The sequence below is a fragment of the Microcebus murinus genome, chromosome 1 (genome assembly GCF_040939455.1).
Source record: "Microcebus murinus isolate Inina chromosome 1, M.murinus_Inina_mat1.0, whole genome shotgun sequence".
NCBI lineage: Eukaryota > Metazoa > Chordata > Mammalia > Primates > Cheirogaleidae > Microcebus > Microcebus murinus.
The window spans coordinates 78,257,570-78,276,519 of record NC_134104.1 but is presented as its reverse complement, the minus strand read 5'-3'; the positions used below and the strand labels follow the sequence as shown (position 1 = coordinate 78,276,519).

The window sequence follows — 18,950 nt, the reverse complement described above, 5'->3', positions numbered from 1 at the left end:
CCCCGCGTCCCTGTTATGGCCGTGCAGCCGACCAGCCCAGGCCCAGGAAACAGAGCTTGGCACGGGGCGGAGGAAGTGGGACGATGTCTGTCCCTCACCTCCATGGGCTGTGAGGACACAGAAGGGCTGTGTTAGACCTGCCTCCACAGAGAACAGACAGAAGCCTAGTCCCTCATCCAGGAGGCCTTTTAATATGGATGACTACCGAATCTATCCTCAGCCCCAGGCCCTCCTGGACGTCTGCATTGGTGGACTTGGTTTGGGCCATGAAAGACAAATGCAAATCAATAGTGGCTTAAACAAGGTGGATGTGTAAATGCAGGTGGCCAGGGCATGTCCATGCACCTCCCTCCAGATCTCTTCTATCTTGTGGTTCTGCCACCCTTAGCATGTGGCTCATGCTTGTATGGTCCAATGTGATTGCTCTAGCTCTAACCATCACATCTGTATTCCAGTTAGCAAGAGGGAGAAAAAGGAAGAAGAAAATAAGCTCTTTAAGGACCATGCCTAGAAGTTGTACACGCTACTTTCACTTACCTCCATTGTCTGGAACTTTGACCCAGGACCACACCTAACCACAATGGAGACTGGGAACATTGGTCTTTATTCCAAGAGGTCATGAGCAAAATCTCTTGGTATCCCATAATTGTAGAAGAGTACAGTATAGCAGTCACTGCCATAACATCCGTCTGGGTGTCCCCTAGGCACTTCAGACATGTACTCTTCAGCTTTCTTGGCCTTCCTCAGGAATGGCACCTTTTCTCATCCAGTCCCCCAGAGCAGAGACCTGCCTGTATCCCCAACTCAGCCTCACCTCTCCCTTCCCTCTACTCATGGGGAGACCCTGTCGGCATCTTCTTCACTCCTCCCTTTCCCTCTAAACTGCCACTGCCCTGGGTCAGGCCTCTTTGTCATTCACAGAGGACACTGCAGGTTCTGATGGGTTAGAAATCCTCTGCCCCTTCCCCATGCTGCTGCTTGGGTTTGCTTTCCAAACCCAATGTGTCGTGCTACTCCTTGCTTAAAACACATCTGCGTCTCCACCACCTGAAGCATGGAATCCGAGCTCCCACCTCCCCCAGATCACACCTGAATTCCAGCTGGGTCCAATGTGGTCCTGGCCTTATCTTGAGCTTGTGCAAATGCCAAGGCTCCCTTCTCCCGGTCCCTGTTTAAGCAAACACCTGTTAGGTTGCTTGGCAGCCCAGTGGGAAAATAGTGTTCCCTCTCTGAGCGCTGGTCTGGACAGAGGCTGGGATTCCAGGAGACTTCTGTTTCTGCAGGGGCCCCAGGCGTGCTCCCGCAGCCTCCTGCCTTCACCTCTACCCCTTTCTCGGCCAAGCGCTGCCCCAGGAGTTGGGTTCTGGGCCTTCCAGGGAAGTTCTTCTGTTCTAAACTGTTGAGCCCTTATTCAGGGCTAATCAATCTCTGGAACACAAAGTTATAGAAGTAGAACACAAAAATATCTCTTCTTGGAAAATAAAAATATATATTTCTGTGGTTGATCTTTCACCTCACGGTGTTGGAATGTGAAAGCATTGAGCCTAGCATCTGCCGCCGGCTCTGTCCAAGGCCTTGTACTCGCAGCCCTTGCAAAGAGCTTGCAGGCTGATGGGCAGCTGGGAGAAGAAAGGACATGGCACACGGTGAGACTTGGGCACAGCAAAGGACGTCTCTTGTCATCCCTGGCCGGATGGCTTGAGGGAGCCTGCACAGGTATGACCTTGGCCAGCTAAGGGACCTGCAGTCAGAGATTCAGAGTCAGAGTTACTTCATTGTAACTTAGATCATAGGCATGTCTCTGGGACTGGAGTACTTTTGATAAATTGGCACTTAGAACCGAAAAGGCCGTCAGATGTCTCCCCAATTGCCACAGCTGCGGCCAGTGAGTTTTCCAAAGTGACAAATGGACACATGAGCCTGTGCCATCGTTGCCTGTATGAGGAGAGAACCCCTTGCCAGCGGTCAGGCAGCAGGGCAGGTGAGGGCACAGGCGACAGGCAAGTTCTCTCTAGAGAAGGCAGGACTGTCGGCAGCGCGGCTGAGCGGAAGTCGCCACGAGACCTGAGTTTGCATCTCATGTCACCACTCACTGCTGGTGACCTAAGGCGAGTTACTTCTCAGGGCTCAGGGATTTTTACCCCAGAGGGTTGTTGTGAAGGTCTAGAAATAGCACACACATAAAGCATCTGGCAGAGTGCCTGGTGCTGAAAAGACACTCGGCACTCTTACCTGAGGCTGTTAGACTCCCTCAGATTCAGAGGGATGCAGAAAGCATCTTTGGGTGAGAGGGGTGGCCCCTCTGAGCCACACAGCCTGGCTTCCCAGTGGGCTGGCATTAACATTTCCTCCTGCCCTTCTCTCCTCCTTGCCAGGTCTTCCAGAATTGAGTCACTAACAAAATGAGGGTACCGCTGGTGTCACGGGTGGGAACAGGGCAGCTGGGAATGGGGAGGACCCCTTTGGAGGAGAAGATGGTCTGTGACTTCCGCTCTGGAGCCCCTGGGTTTGCATTGGCAGCTTGGCATCCATTTGGAGCTATCCAGTTACAAAAGAGAAAAATCAGAGCCATTGGTCATAATTCAGGATCATCTACCCCAAGGAGAACACACAGGGAGGGACAATGTGGAATGAGACAAGCTGAGAAGGGAGACCGTCCGAGGAGGGCGGGCAGCGGCAGCGTTGGGCCAGGCGCAGCCGCCGGAGCAGGAGTGCTTGGCGTGGGGCAGGTCCAGGACAGAACCGCTCCCCAGTGGCAGGGGGAGCACGGTCTGTGTGCCTTGGAACGAACCAGTCCAGTCTTATCATTATTGCACGAGGAAATTTAGGCCCTAAAAAATGAAGTGAATTTGCCCAAAGTCACTACTAGTTTGTGAGCTACAAATCTTGGAACCAAACCCAGTTTTTTCACTCTTCTCACCACGTAGTGCTCTCTTGCATCCGAGGTGGGAGAATTCAGAACCCCCTCCACCCATTTCCCACGTCCCTCCCACACACACCCCCCCACACACACAGATTTCCTGTTCCCCACAAGCCTTGGCTAATGTGCTGTCCTTCCTTTGCAGTTAGCTCTCCTTACAGAACTCTCCCAGAGTCGCGGCAGTGAGAGCTACAGGCTGTTCGGCGGCTCCCAGAGCAGCCCTGCCTTCAGCAGCATCTTCCAGAATGAGAACTTCCAGCTGCAGCTCATGCCCCCGCCTGTGACTGAGGACTGAAGCCTCCCTGGGCCTGGAGACCCCGAGACGACGATCCCAAGGCGACTGGCGATCAGCCCGCCTCTCCCACCAGCTCGGGCCCCACTGCCTCCCGCGCTTCTGTGCCCAGGGCTTCCACGCCCACCTTGCGCAGTGTAGACTCCCTATCTCTTGGACAGTGCTGGCACCATGTCATTTCACCAGACTGGTGGATTTAATTTTGCTTGCTAAGCAAAGGAATGGCATATACCTCCGTCCAGCTTTTTAGGAAGCACATTTTGCCTGTTGGAACTTTTTCCTGTTTCCCCTGAAGCCTAGAAAGTGGGTGGAGCTTGTGCGGATGGCATTCCAGGGTCTGTCACAGTCCATCTCCCCCAGCTGATGGAGAACGTGAGGAACGTCAGCTTCTGCAGGGCACGGCGGTGGGCCAGGCCGCAGTGTAACTGAAGCATGCGTTGGCGGGAGCAAAGAACCCGTGGGCTGGGGGCGTCTCCCTTCTGATGTGTTTATATGTTAAAACCCATTTGTGATGTAAGACTTGCCCTTCCTAACAATAAATGCCTCTGTGTTTCAGTTCTGCAGGCCTGCTGGCTGGCTGTCTAGCGCTCAGTCTATCAAGTCACAGAGGACATTTAGAGCCCTATTGCCACAGTTCAGTTTTATTAGTTCAAAGTGAGGGACCCTGACTGTGGCAGCCCTACTTTATTCAGATAAGCAGCTCCATCTGCAGCCTCTATTCAGAGCACCAACCACCCAAGAGCTCCTGTGGCAGGCGCTAGACCGGCAGAGTAGAACTTGTACAGTGTTTGGGCCTGAGACTTTGTCCCCACACCAAGAGACCTAATTTTCCACCTCACATGTTTGGATGGTCCATTTATCAGTTCACTCAGAAATGATGAGGCTCTCATGGACTGATGCTGCCCAAACCTACAGAAAACAGGTGTATAAACTAGATACAAATATTTTAAATTTCGATATAAAATAGATCTTGCTTCTGACAAGTCTTAGCTGGAATCCTGAGCAAGTCACTTATCCTCTCTAAGCCTCAGTTTCTTTATAAATAGAGCTATTATGAAGACGAAATGAAATAATACATGTAAACATTTAGTGCTGTGCTGGCACATGGCAAAAGCCACAGAAATGTTAGCTTAGTTTTTATTACGTTATTCCCCCTAAGACCTGGGCTGCACAGAGTACTGCTTCTTGATGAAGGTGTGAGGAGAACAGATTGGGGGACGTGGTTGAGCATTAAGTGATCACCAGTTGGATGCCCACTGCAGCTACATGAGATAGTCTCGACCCCAGTTCACAGATGAAAAAGCAGAGGCTCAAAGACAATAAGTAATTTAACCACAGTGACACACTGAAGACAGACAGAGCAGGGATTTGAACGCAGAACTGTGATTCCAGAGTCAGTGATGCTACCTCCCTGAGTTACATATCAGAAAGTTTCTCACTGAGCCTAAAATTAAGGCCAAAGGAACTTGATATGCTCAAAGCAAAAGTCAGTGACAATCCTTCTTTTATAGTGTAAAGAACTAAAGCAAAGGAATATACAATATAAAACAATGTAAATTGTAACATCAGAAACAAAATATGTGTGGGAGGAGTGGAGTAAAAGTGTAGTTATTTTATGTGATCAAAGCAAACTTATCAGCTTAAAATAGCCTGCTATAACTGAGATGTTTTCTGTAAACCTCATGGTAACCACAAAGCAAAAACCTATAGTATATACATAAAAGATAAAAAGTAAGGAATCAAAGCATACCACTAGAGAAAATCATATAATCACAAAGGAAGACAGCATGAGAAGAGGAAAGGAAGAAAAGATCTCCAAAACAATCAGAAAACAATTAACAAAATGCCACTAGTATTTACCTGTCAGTAATTACCTGGAATGTAAACAGATTAGATTTGCCAATCAAAAGAAAGAGTGGCTGATGGAATAAAACACAAGATCCAACTATATGCTGCATGCGTGAGATTCATTTCAGCTTTAAAGACATACATAGATTGAAAATGAAAGGATGGAAAAAAGATATTCCATGCAAATGGAAACCAAAACAGAGGAGTAGCTGCTATACTTGTATCAGATAAAATAGACTTTGAATGAAAAACTGTCAAATGATACAAAGAAGGTTATTATATGATAATAAAGGGATCAGTTCATCAAGAAGATATAAGTTGTCAATATATATGCACCCAACATCAGAGCATCTAAATTTATAAAGCAAGTACAAATTGATCTGACAAGAGAGAGAGACTGTGATGCAGTAATAGTAGTAAGGAACTTCAGTACCCTACTTTGAACAATGGACAGATATCCAGACAATCAATACAGAAACATTGGACTTGAACTATGCTTTAGAGCAAACGTGCCTAACACACACACACAGACATTCCACTTAACAGCATGAGAATACACATTTTTCTCAAGCACACCTGGAACATTGATCATATGGCACAAAACAAGTCTTAACAAATTTAAGAAGATTCAAATCATATCAAGTACCTTTTCTGACCACACTGGTATGAAACCAGAAATCAATAATAGGAATTTGAGGAAATTTACAAATCCGTGGAAATTAAACAACATGCTTTTAAATAACCAATGGGTCAAGGAAGAAATTAAGAGGAAAATTTTAAAATATCTTGAGACAAATGAAAATGGAAACACAACATACCAAAACTTACAGGATATGCAAAAGTTCTAGGAGGGAAGTTTATAAAGGCCTACCTCTAACAAGAAGAAAGTCCCAAATAACCTAAATTATACCTCAAGGAACTAGAAAAAGAACAAACTATTACTTAAGTTAGTAGAAGGAAGGAAATAATAATCAGAGCAGAAATAAATGAAACAGAGACTAGAAAAGATAAATGAAACAGTTGGTTTGTTGAAAAGATAAAATCAACAAACCTTTAGCTAGATTAAGAAAAAAGAGAAGACTCAATCAGAAATAAAAGAGGAGACATTACAACTGATACTACAGAAATAAAAAGGATTATAAGAGACTACTGTGGACAAGTATACACCGACAAATTGGATAACCTGGAAGAAATAGGTAAATAACTAGAGATCTACAACCTACTAAGACTAAATCATGAAAAAAGAGAAAACCTGAATAGAGCAATAAAAAGTAACAAGATTGAATCAGTAATAAAAAGTCTCCCAAAAAAGAAAAATCCAGGATTGAATGGGTTCACTGCTGAATCCTATTCAAGCTGTAACACATTAACTGCCATGTGAGTTGAATTTAATTAATGCTAGTTTTGAGCCCAGGGCCTCCTGAAGCATATGTAGCTCACATATCTCTTCAGGAGCCACAAGAACTAACTAACTAACTAACTTACTTACTTACTTATTTATTTATGAGACAGAGTCTCACTCTGTCACCCAGGCTAGAGTGTTGTGGTGTCAGCCTAGCTCATAGCAACCTCAAACTCCTGGGCTCAAGCAATCCTCCTGCCTCAGCCTCCCGAGTAGCTGGGACTACAGGCATGCACCACCATGCCCAGCTAATTTTTTCTATATATTCTTAGTTGTCCAGCTAATTTTCTTTCTATTTTTTTAGTAGAGATGGGGTCTTGCTCTTGCTCAGGCTGGTCTTGAACTCCTGCGCTCAAACAATCCACCTGCCTCAACCTCCCAGAGTGCTAGGACTACAGACGAAGAACTAGTTTTCAAGTTGCATGGAACTCATGCACAGAAAACAATTAAAAAACAACAAATTTTTCATTAAATTAGAAAGTATCATTTTGTTTTCAAAGTATTTATTCAATTTTCATAATAAAATGCCATGGCTGCAAGGAAAAAATTTTTTTGGTGTGGCAGTAATGTGTCAAAGAAGAATTAATACCAATTCTTCTCAAACTACTGCAAAAAATTGAAGATGATGCCACTGCGCCCTAGCCAGGGTGACAGAGTAAGACTCTGTCTCAAAAAATAAAAAATAAAGGATGAAAAATTACCGCTAGATAGGAATAAGTTACAGTGTTCTATAGCACTGTAGGATGGCTGCAGTTAACAATAATTTCACTTAATGCTTTCTGATAAAATAAATCAATAATCCATTGTGCAGTTTCAAATAGCTATAAGGAAGCTATTGAATGTCGCAAACACAACAAAGTCATAAATGTTTGAGATGGTGAATATGCTATTAATAATTACCCTGATCTGATCACTACATATGTATTGAAACATTGCTATGTACCCCATAAATATGTGTAATTATTAATGCCAATTAAAAATTTTAAAGATATTGCAGCTTTCATACTGGTGTTCTCTCTCTCTCTCTCTCTGTCTCTTTCTCCCCTGCAACCCCCATGGCTCACCCAGAAGGAAGCCAGTTGCCATGTTGTGAGAAACCCCATGTTGAGGCCAATAAGGGGAAGAAACCCTGCTGACAACCACATGAGTGAATTCGGAAGCAGATCCTCCTGTCCCGATCAAACATTCAGATGCTGCTGTCCCAGCCAACAGCTGACTGCAATCTCATGAGACAGGCTCTGACCCAGAATCAATCAGCTAAGCTGTTCCCAAATTCCTAAGTGCCAAAAACTGTGTGAGATAAATGTTTATTGTTATTTTAAATAACTAAGTTTGGGAGTAATTTGTTATGTAGCAATAGATAACTAATACAGTTTGCTTCCTATGGGGGAAAAAACAAAACAAAACAAAACAAACCCTCTAGGCATCACATTACCTGACTTAAAAATTGACTACAGAGCTATAATTGTTAAAACAGTATGGTACTGGCATAAGAACAGACATAGGCCAATGGAACAGAATGGAGAGCCCAGAAATAAACCCACACATTTAGAGTCGATTGATTTTTGACAAACATGCCAAGAAAGCACAATGGGGAAATGATAGTCTCTTCAGTAAATGCTGCTGAGAAAACTGAATATCCAGATGCAGAAGAATAAAATTAGATCCTCATCTCACACCATGTACAAAAGTAAACTCAAAGTAGATTAGAGACTTAACGTAAGACCCGTGACTATAAAATCACTACTAGAAGAAAGCATAGAGGAAAAGGTCCATGACATTGGTCTGGCCAAAAATTTTTTGACTATGACCCCAAAAGCACAGGCAACAGAAGCAAAAATAGACCATGGGATACATCAATGTGAACAGCTTCTGCACAGCAAAGGAAACAGCAGAGTGAAAAGACAACCTTTGGAATGGAAGAAAATATTTGCAAACCATTTGTCTGATAAGGGGCTAATATCCAAAATATATAAAGAACTCAATAGCAAGGGAACATCTCCATTAAAAAATGGGCAAATGACCTGACCAGACATTTCTCAAAAAAGACATACAAATGTCCACCACATACATGAAAAAATGCTCAACATCACTTATCATCAGGGAAATGCAAATCAAAACCACAATATCACCTCACACCTGTTAGGTCATCTTTTTGGTAATAGCTGTTCTAAGTGTCAGCGAGGCTGTGGAGAAAAGGGAAGCCTCCACACTGTTGGTGGGGATGTAAAGTAGTACAGCCGTTGTGGAGAACAGTATGGGGGTTCCTCGAAAAATTAAAAATAAAACCACAGATGACTCAGCAACCCCACTACTGAGTATATATATCCAAGGGAGATGAAACCAGTATGTCAAAGAGATATCTGCGCCCCGTGTTCATTGCGGCACTATCCACAGCAGCCAAGATATGGAATCAAGCTGTGTCCATCCACAGATGAATGGATGAAGAAAATATGGTATATATACACAATAGAATACTATGCAGCCTTTTAAAAGAAGGAAATCCTGCCATTTGTGACAACATGGATGAACCTGGAGGATATTACATTAAGTGAAATAAGCCAGACACAAAAAGACAAATGCCACGTGGTTTCACTTACATGTGGAGTGTAAAACAGTCAAACTCAGAGTAAAATGGTGGTGACCAGAGGCTGGGGAGATGTTGGTCAAAAGATACAAAATTACACTTAGGATTAAGTTCAGGAGATCTATTGTATATTGTGGTGATTACAGGTAATATAATGACAATAGCTTATATGAAAATTGCTAAGAGTAGATTTTAAGTGTTTTTATCACAGAAATGTAAGATAGTGCATATGTTAAATAGGTTGATTGAGCCATCCCACACCATATCCATATATCAAAATATCATGGTGTGCACATAAACATAACATTTGTTATTTGTCAATTAGAAAATCAAGAATCAAGGCAATTTACTGAATTTCAGAAGTCCTGTTCACATCAGGACCAGGAAACACCAAGTGATTCTTCCCCAGCCCAGCCCCTTTCCTATTTTAGCAGTCCCTAAGAGTTCCTTTACTTCTTGTCATTCAAGTCACAGCACGACGGAGCAAACTGCAGCACCGTTCCATTCAGGTCATGCCTTCCTCAGATACGCGCTGGATTGGATTTGAAGAGCCCTCTTGTCTCCTCGCAGGGTAAACGAGAAGCCAGCTCTCGAGAGCCGGGCAGCCCTGGGCACGGGGGCTGCGGCAGGCTGAGCTGAGCCCCAGCCTGTGCCCTCTGCAAGCTGACGCTGCCCCCTCTCGTGGCCCTTAGCACGTGTTCTGCTCTGTAGTACCGTCAGGTCCCACTTCAGTGCAGATCCTGGGGGGCAAAGACTCTTACCTGGAGATATCTTTGGAAGCAGCAGCAGCAGCACCTGGCTCTGCTCATGGTGCTGCGGGAGCACCTAGGGAGGCTGTGAGGGGCCCTCAGGGTCCCAGGGCAGACAGGTGCCAGGCTCAGATGTGGAAACTGGCGCCCCCCCCCCGCCTTGCTCCAGCCCTGTTTCTGGGTCACGTGCCTACCTTCAGCTGTGGCAGGTGATAAGGAGGCTCTGCAGGAGGAAGGTTCCAGAGACCCTTCAGCCGCCACTTCATGAGGACAGATACTTGGTCTGAACATTCTCCTCCCCGCAAACGGCCCCCAGGGGTGAGGAGGAGCTGATCCTCGAATCAGGCCACTGATGGGAGAGGGGAGGGCATTAGGGTTGGCCAAAAACCAGCTGTGTCCATCACAGCTGTTTCTCCTTTGTATCTGGCAAACAGTAAACATTTGAATGGATGACATCTGTGTCACACCTGAAAATGGTTACTCTCCACTCCCAGCTTCAGCTGAACTCCCCCACCTGCCCCCACCCAGCCCTTGCTGGTCCCCGACAAGCCCCATCATACCCAGTCATTCGCCCAGCCCAGATACTGGGCTGGCTGAGGTGGACACAAAAGTGACCCCCACACAGCCCCTGCCCTAGCCACTTACTATCTGGGAAGGGACACAGTAAGCAGAGAACTCCCCCACAGCTCTGTCAACACTCATTTTATGTTTATAGTTCAATTCTTATAAACAGATGGCTTGGAAGGCTGTTGACGGCCATCAGGTTGTACATTTGCTCATATGGGGGTGTACGGTCTGAACTCCCCTCTGCTAACTTTGTTTTTGGGGGGCATGTTTAGAGCAGAATCCAGGCATAGACCTTTCTTTGTACAGGTTCACTGTTGCCAGGTGTTATTTGTCCTAGCCTGTTTTCCATTCTGCTGCCTTTACATTTTATCATTCGAGGGAGGTTTTGTTTTTATATATATTAAAACTTCAATGAGATCCTCTTCAATAGGAGCTTGGGCTTTCCTCCAGATTGTATAAACTAGCCAAGTTTTCACGTTGCTATGGTTCAATGTGTCCCCTCCAAAATTCAGGTGTTGAAACTTAATGGCCAACGGGATCGCATGAGGAGGTGGGGCCTTTAAAAGGTGAATAGGCCGTGGGCGTGCCTCCCTCGAGGATGGCAGTAAGGCCCTTATAAAAGAGGCTTTCCAGGGCGCTCAGCTGGCTCCCCAGGTGAGGTCCTCCCCTCCAGGATGCAACGCCCAGCTCCAGCTTGGTAAGCCAAGAGCGGCTGCCCCGGACAACCAAACCCACCAGCGCCTTGATCTTGGACTTCCCGGCCTCCAGAACTGTGAGAAATTAAATTTCTGTTCTTTATAATTTACCCAGTCTCAAGTATAATATCTTGTTATAGCAGCACAAAAACAGACTAAGACACAAGAAACAGTCTAAGACACAGTCTTAGACTAAGACTATAAGTGTCTGCTCATGTTTAACTAGTTTGGAACTTATTGAAAGGCCTGGTGAGAGCACATCTGAGTCTCCTTTTCTCCATGCCTGGGTCTAAGGGTCCTACTATTAACCAGGAACTGAGCCAGTGAGGGTGAGTAGAGGTGGGGAAGCAGCCTCGGAAAGCCCCTCCCAGCCTGGCTTGCTTCCTGGAGGAGGGGGCCAGCCTGCGGGTTTCCTTCGGGACCGGCTCTATCAGAGCTTCCAGCAGATGCAGCTCTCAGTCCAGGAGCATCTAGCAGGGCGGTGGGCGTAGTGGCATCTGGGCACCGCAGCTGGCCCGGGCTCCCGACCCACCCAGGACCCCGCCAGCCATGGGTTCTGGGCGTGTGTCAGAACTCTGTTCATCTGGATGAATTTCCCTGCAGGGCCTGCATTGGAAAGTGTCACCAGGGTTGGGAATCGCCACTATCCGTCAGTCCCGCATTACATATCCGACTCAGCTTACCTGTGGGTAAATAAAAGGCAAAACCTGGCGTGGCCTGAACACCCTTTTTGTATGACATAATGGAGGATAATAGCAGCCACCAGCCCTAAGCACCACCGCATACAGGCACTTTATTTCTGTTGTGCCTCAGTAACCTCGGAGGGGGGCTGCTATTGTCCCCATCTTATTCAGAAGGAGCTGGGTTCAGAGACCTGCCAGCTAACGAGCTGTCTTTGCAGCTGACGGTACCTGACTCCAAATTTACCTGGGAATGAAGAGTAAAAGCCTCACTGGGAAGGCGTCTGTGCCTGCAGAATGGCTGCGTCTAAGGATGTTGAAAACCTCCCTCCCCACCGCCCTAGACCCACAAGGAGCAGTCCCCATGCTTGCTCGGCTCCCACTCAAGGGCGAGGCCAGGAAGGGGCCGCCCCCTTCCCCCCTGCAGGAGGCCTGGGGCACCTGCGAGAGGAGCCTGCCAGAGTGCACTGGGCGGGCACCAGCCTGTGGTCTGCAATACATCTGGAGGGCATCAGAGGCCCTGAGAAGGGCTGGCAGGCAGGGACCGGGCTGATCTGCCCGACGAGGATGCCTTGCTGGGCTGGCTCTGGCCAGGCCGGGAGGACGCCCCGGGCCCATGAGTGTCAAGCCGCATTTTTCTCGGGCAGCTGCTTGCCCAGGCCTGGAGTGTGAGATCCCGAAAGAAAATGACCTCTGTGGTCGTGTAAGGTGTGGTCACATCCCTAAAGTGAGGGCACAGGGATCCTTGAGCACATGACCCATCTGTCTCCTGTGTGAGTTTAACAAAAAGAAAAAAGTCTGTGCGTTGCAGGGGAAAATACTCCCAAGGTGGGTTACAGTGAGAATCGGAGATAATGTGTGTTGAACGACAGCCCATCATGAGTGCCTATCAGTCAGTCGTTATTTCCTGAGTGCCCAGTACATGCCAGGCCTTGTCCCCTGCAATGGGGACAAGCAGTGAGTAGGTCAGACATGGTCTCCCCTCTTGCGGAGGGGGGAGAGGTTGCACCTGCACAGACATAACTCACAGGTGTGCCAGGTGAGTGTATGGGAGGGCCCCTAACATGAGCAAGAGTTTTCCTTTCTTTTTTTTTAATTTTGTATCATCCATCTTGTTTCTGATACAGTCTGTCTTATTTTTACCCATCAAAGGAATAGAAGACAAAGTTCCCTGTTTGTCACCACTCCACAGAAATTAGGCCCCTGCAGAAATGAAGCAGCATCTTAAAATGTTGTGAGTCAGTGAATTCTGGCAGCCAGGCCGCTCTCATGGCAGCCCTGCCCCAGGGGCTGGGATGGTGGGAGGGAGGCTGGGGCCAAGGGCTCCAGGCAGTGGAGAGGACAGGAAGCGTTCGGTGCCCAGCAGGGAGCTCTGCAGCCACAGGGACAGCGGCTACGTTCTCCAGCAAGGGCGGTGTGCCAGGGAAGCAAGCGGCTGTCCAGGGCGGAGACGGGCCCTGCTCACGTCCGCTGGGCACACGGAAGGCGAGGCTGAATGGTGCAGGGGTCACGTGGCGGGTCAGGGCGGGCGTGATCGGCAGGGGAAAGGCTTCCTGGAGAAGGATACGCTGTCCTCCTACCCTAGGGGTGGATGGGGAGGAGGGGCCACAGCCTGAGCTGAGCCCACTAGGAGGGAACCATCTGCAGGTGACAGGCCCATCCTGTTCCAGGAGTCAATCCTGACTTCAGGGACATCAGGAGTCGCTGCGCTTTGTTTTGATTCGTTACTGTCCTGCTTTGTTCTAGAGGGCAACTCTTTGGAAGGCATTTTTGTGGGAAAGGGTGCAGCACGCTTGGCCCTCACACCCCAGCCAGTGGTGTGGAGGAGGCAGAGCTTGGGAAGGGCCTGCGTCTGCTCTCCCTCCTGCCACCAGGGGGACGGAGACCCACCCAGCACTGGGGAGAGGCAGAGCGGACCGCGGGGAGAGCTCTGAGCTGCCAGTCGGGAGCCCAGGCTCTGGGCACGGCCCTCCGTGGCCGCTGTGTGAGCTGAGGAAGGCTGATGGCCTTTCTGGAAAAAAAAGATAACAGCCATCTGTTCCCTCTGCAGCACAGGTCCCAGGGACGCGTGGGGAATACTTGACAAAGGTCGCATTAACAACCAGAGCCTGCCGTGGGGAGGGAAGGGAAGGCATTTGTGGAGGAGGAAAGCCAACGGGGGCCCATCGGTGATGAATGCTGTGGTGAATAAATCACTCAGAGCTTTGGGGATCCTCTTAGAAGGAGTCTATTTCCCGTTTCCACTTAGCTCTGCCTGCTGAAAGTGGTTTCCCAAAGATGCAGCTCCAGAACGGTGCCTGTGACCTGCCCAGAGACGCAGGAACGGCCTCCTGAGGGGTGTCTTGTGGGCGGGCCGGGGAGGACCGCGGGCCCCAGGGGAGTCTGAGCACCGCTGGCTCCCACAGGGCAGCCCCAGCTCGTCAGAGGACCCATCCTAGGGACCCTCCTCCCTGGGGCCTCGCCAACACCCCAGATCCTCTGGGAGCTTTCCCCAAGGAAAATGGCAGTTTGACGCTCACCTGGGTCCGTGCAGTTCACACCTGCACGGAGGAATCGTGTTTTCAGGCAGGATTGTGTTTGGTTCACTCCTATGTCCTCTCTGGCAGTCAGTTATTTACTGAGCGCCAAGTGCACTGCTTGAGACAGAGTAGTTGTCACTATTTTTTAAGTCGCTATCTTTTGCAAGTAAACTTTCATGGGCAGAAGTGTTCACAAACCGTGTGTACCGCTGGATGAACTCAGTGTGGACATGCCTGCACAGCCAGCACCCTGGTCAAGCAAATAGAAATGACCAGCACCCCAGAGGTCCCCTGAATTCCCCGTTCATCATGCCATACCCCCTAAGTGAACCACTATCCTGGCTTTTAATAGCATAGGTAGTTTTGCCTATTTTGAACTTGAAATCAATGGAATGATATATCTGTTACTCTTTCGGAAATGTATTTTTCACTCAGCACTGGGCAATGATCCATGTTACTCATCCTCACTGACGAATAGCATCCCATTGTTTGAATATACCTAATTTATCCATTCTGCTGTTGATGAGCATCTGCGTTGTTTCCAGTATGGGCCTATTACCATTTCTGTGCCTGTCTTTTGGTGAACACATGCCCTTTTCTGTTGGGCATAACCTTAGGAATGATCTTGCAGGGTAAAGGGATAGGTGTAATTAGTATCTGTTTGAATGCGTACACGCCTGCATGAATGAATGTCTATAGCTTCAAGGGGCGAGGGGATAGGAAAGATGGGAGCTGGTTCTCTCTCTTTTTCCCTGAGCTTAGCTCTAAGTGCAGGATCCACTGCTAAGCTGCAGGGTGGGGCTGTGCTGGGGTCGGCCTGGCAAGGCCTGAGGCTCTGAGGGGGGCCTTGGCCTCAGACGGACACATTATTTCTCTATCACAGAGAAGCCAGTAGTCCCCTATTCCTGACATCTGTTCCCTCAGAACTCTGCTGTACCCATCTCACAGGCCAGCATTTGGCCCTATCAGTCTTGGGGGCCACATCAATCTGGCCTCTTCTCTCTCTGGAAGAATGGGCTGGCGGACCACCCTTCAGCACGCCCATAACCCGCCCTCGCCCCCACCTGAGAGGGCCATTTCCAGTCAACTCCCTCCCCTCACACTCACCACTGTTGACCCCATCAGTCCCTCGCCTGGTGGCTGGGATGAGGAATAACATGGGGTCCCAGGGATTTCTTGTTGGGTTCAGAAAACACAGGGTAGCTCTAGGAATTCACTGCCTGTGACCCTGGGATATGTTGATTATGGGGAGAAAATAAATCCTTTTGGGATAGAAAAGACCCCTTTTGGACCCCCAGTAATCCGAAGGGACCCCGGTGAATTCCAGTTGGACCTACTTATTTTCCATTGACCTCTCGGTGACTTGACCAGAGATGCCCACTGTGTGTCCCACATTCATCTATGGCCTTCGGTTGCTCAAGAAACCCAAATCCAGTGCTCGCTTTGGCAGCACATATACTAAAATTGGAACAATACAGAGAAGATTAGCATGGCCCCTGCGCAAGGATGACACGCAAATTCGTGAAGCGTTCCATATTTTTTATTCAGGAGATTAAAACAAAAAGTTGGTTCTTTGAAAAAATAAACAAAATTGACACACCATTGGCTAAGCTAACAAAAAGCAGAAAAGAGAAATCTCTAATAAGCTCCATCAGGAACAAAAAAAGATATCACAACTGATCCCAAAGAAATACAAGATACAATTTATGAATACTACAAAAATCTTTATGCACACAAACTGGAAAATGTGGAGGAAATGGACAAATTTCTAGAAACACACAGCCTTCCTAGGCTCAACCAGGAAGAAATAGATTCCCTGAATAGACCAATCTCAACAGCTGAAATAGAAACAGCAATTAAAAATCTCCCTAAAAAGAAAAGTCCTGGTCCAGATGGTTTCACACCCAAATTTTACCACACTTACAAAGAAGAACTAGTACCTATCTTGCAGAAACTATTCCACAACATCGAGAAGAACGGAAACCTCCCCGACACCTTTTATGAAGCGAATATTACTCTGATACCAAAACCAGGAAAGGATGCAACAAAAAAGAAAACTACAGACCAATATCCCTAATGAATATAGATGCAAAAATTTTCAACAAAATCTTAGCTAACCAAATCCAGACGCTTATCAAAAAAATAATCCATCACGACCAAGTGGGCTTCATCCCAGGGATGCAGGGATGGTTCAACATACGTAAATCTATAAATGCAATTCACCACATAAACAGAAGCAAAAACAAAGACCACATGATTCTTTCAATAGATGCAGAAAAAGCTTTTGACAAAATTCAACACCCTTTCATGATACGAACACTTAAGAAAATAGGCATAGAAGGGACAAACCTAAAAATGATGCAAGCCATATATGACAGACCCATAGCCAACATCATACTGAATGGGGAAAGATTGAAATCATTCCCACTTAGAACTGGAACCAGACAAGGCTGCCCACTATCTCCACTTCTGTTCAACATAGTGCTGGAAGTCCTGGCTACAGCAATCAGACAGGAAAATGGAATTAAAGGTATCTAAATAGGGGCAGAAGAGATCAAACGTTCACTGTTTGCTGATGATATGATATTATATCTAGAAAACCCCAAAGATTCAACCAAGAAACTCCTGGAACTGATCAATGAATTTAGTAAAGTCTCAGGATACAAAATCAATACACAGAAATCAGAAGCATTCATATACGCCAACAACAATCTAATTGAGAACCAAATCAAAGACTCAATTCCCTTCACAATAGCAACAAAGAAATTAAAGTACCTAGGAATATACTTAACCAAGGACGTAAAAGACCTCTACAGGGAGAACTATGAAACACTGAGGAAGGAAATAGCAGAGGATGTAAACGGATGGAAATCCATACCATGCTTGTGGATCGGCAGACTCAACATCATTAAAATGTCTATACTACCCAAACTGATCTACAGATTCAATGCAATACCTATTAAAATCCTATCAGCATTCTTCACAGATATAGAAAAAATAATTTTACGCTTCATATGGAACCAAAGAAGACCCTGAATATCAAAAGCAATTCTAGGCAACAAAAACAAAATGGGAGGCATTAATATGCCAGATATCAAACTATACTACAAAGCTGTAGTAATTAAATCAATATGGTATTGGCACAAAAATAGAAATATTGACCAGTGGAACAGATCTGAGAATCCTGATATAAAATCATCCTCATATAGCCATCTAATCTTTGACAAAGCAGACAAAAACATACGCTGGGGAAAAGAATCCCTTTTCAATAAATGGTGCTGGGAAAACTGGATAGCCACCTGTAGAAGGCTAAAACGGGACCCACACCTTTCACCTCTCACAAAAACCAAGTCACGCTGGATAATAGATTTAAACCTAAGGTATGAAACTATTAGAATTCTAGAGGAAAAAGTTGGAAACACTCTCCTAGACATCGGCCTGGGCAAAGAGTTTATGAAGAAGTCCCCAAAGGCAATCACAGCAGCAACAAAAATAAATAAATGGGACATGATGAAACTACAAAGCTTCTGCACAGCCAAAGAAATAGTCACGAAAGTAAACAGACAACCTACAGAATGGGAGAAAATTTTTGCATCCTATGCATCCGATAAGGGACTGATAACTAGAATATACTTAGAACTCATGAAAATCAGCAAGAAAAAATCAAATAACCCTATTAAAAAGTGGGCAAAGGACTTGAACAGAAACTTTTCTAAAGAAGACAGAAGAATGGCCAACAAACATATGAAAAAGTGCTCAACATCTCTAATCATCAGGGAAATGCAAATCAAAACCACAATGAGATATCACTTAACCCAGTGAGAATGGCCTTTATCAAAAAGTCTCCAAACAATAAATGCTGGCGTGGATGCGGAGAGAGGAACACTCCTACACTGCTGGTGGGACTGCAAACTAGAAACAATGGTGATATAGCACATCTTAGATTTTCCTGGTTAGAGCTGGAACCCATACTATTAAGTGAAGTTTCCCAAGAATGGAAAAACAAGCACCACCTATACTCACCAGCAAATTGGTATTAACTGAGCAGCACCTAAGTGGACACATAGGTACTACAGTAATAGGGTATTGGACAGGTGAGAGGGGGGAGGGGGGTGGGTATATACATATATAATGAGTGAGATGTGCACCATCTGGGGGATGGTCATGCTGGAGACTCAGACTTGGCGGGGGAGGGGGGGAATGGGCATCTATTGAAACCTTAAAATCTGTACCCCCATAATATGCCAAAATAAAAAGAAACTCAAATCCTTGTCGTCTTCCCCATATACTCAGTGCAGCCTCTACATTATGCTAGAACCCCTCATTCCAGATTCCTGGCTAACACGGGCCCTGGATCCCCTATGCAACTCACACCCAGGTCTCGGGGACCTGCCCTCCAGATACCATGTGGCCCCCTGGCTCTTCCCAAGGGCTCCTGAGCTGACTGACTGCTTAGACTGGTGTTGCTCACAGGCTGGGATGGCTTTTCCAGGCCCTTTTGCAGATAAATGGACATGCCTGCAGGTGCTTTGTGAATTTTGGCATCACAGTTCACATGGGCAGATTCTAAAATGAGGGCAGAAATCCACCCCTTTGTTTACTGCACAGGGCCCTGGTTGAGGCAGATCTCAGATGTTTATGGCAAGGTAATCTGACAGTGTCTACACAGTCCTCCAAAGTAGAGTTCACGG

General features: G+C 46.6%; 1 protein-coding gene and 1 non-coding gene across 4 annotated transcripts in view; both read left to right on the top strand.

Annotated features, from left to right (window-relative positions):
- Positions 1–3,771, top strand: part of VPS8 (VPS8 subunit of CORVET complex) — a 216,251-nt gene extending 212,480 nt beyond the window's left edge. For 2 of the 3 annotated variants that reach the window (XM_076003376.1, XM_076003368.1), the window contains one exon: positions 3,066–3,771. In XM_076003376.1, the coding sequence (XP_075859491.1) occupies positions 3,066–3,215 (150 nt within the window). In that variant the 3' untranslated portion in view covers positions 3,216–3,771. The remainder of the gene's footprint in view (positions 1–3,065) is intronic. The other variant, XM_076003373.1, reaches the window with a different exon arrangement.
- Positions 3,772–15,693: 11,922 nt separating this feature from the next.
- On the top strand, positions 15,694–15,800 carry LOC142874902 (U6 spliceosomal RNA). The gene has a single exon (XR_012922481.1). It is a non-coding gene; the product is annotated as a U6 spliceosomal RNA (small nuclear RNA).
- The last annotated feature ends 3,150 nt before the right edge of the window (positions 15,801–18,950 follow it).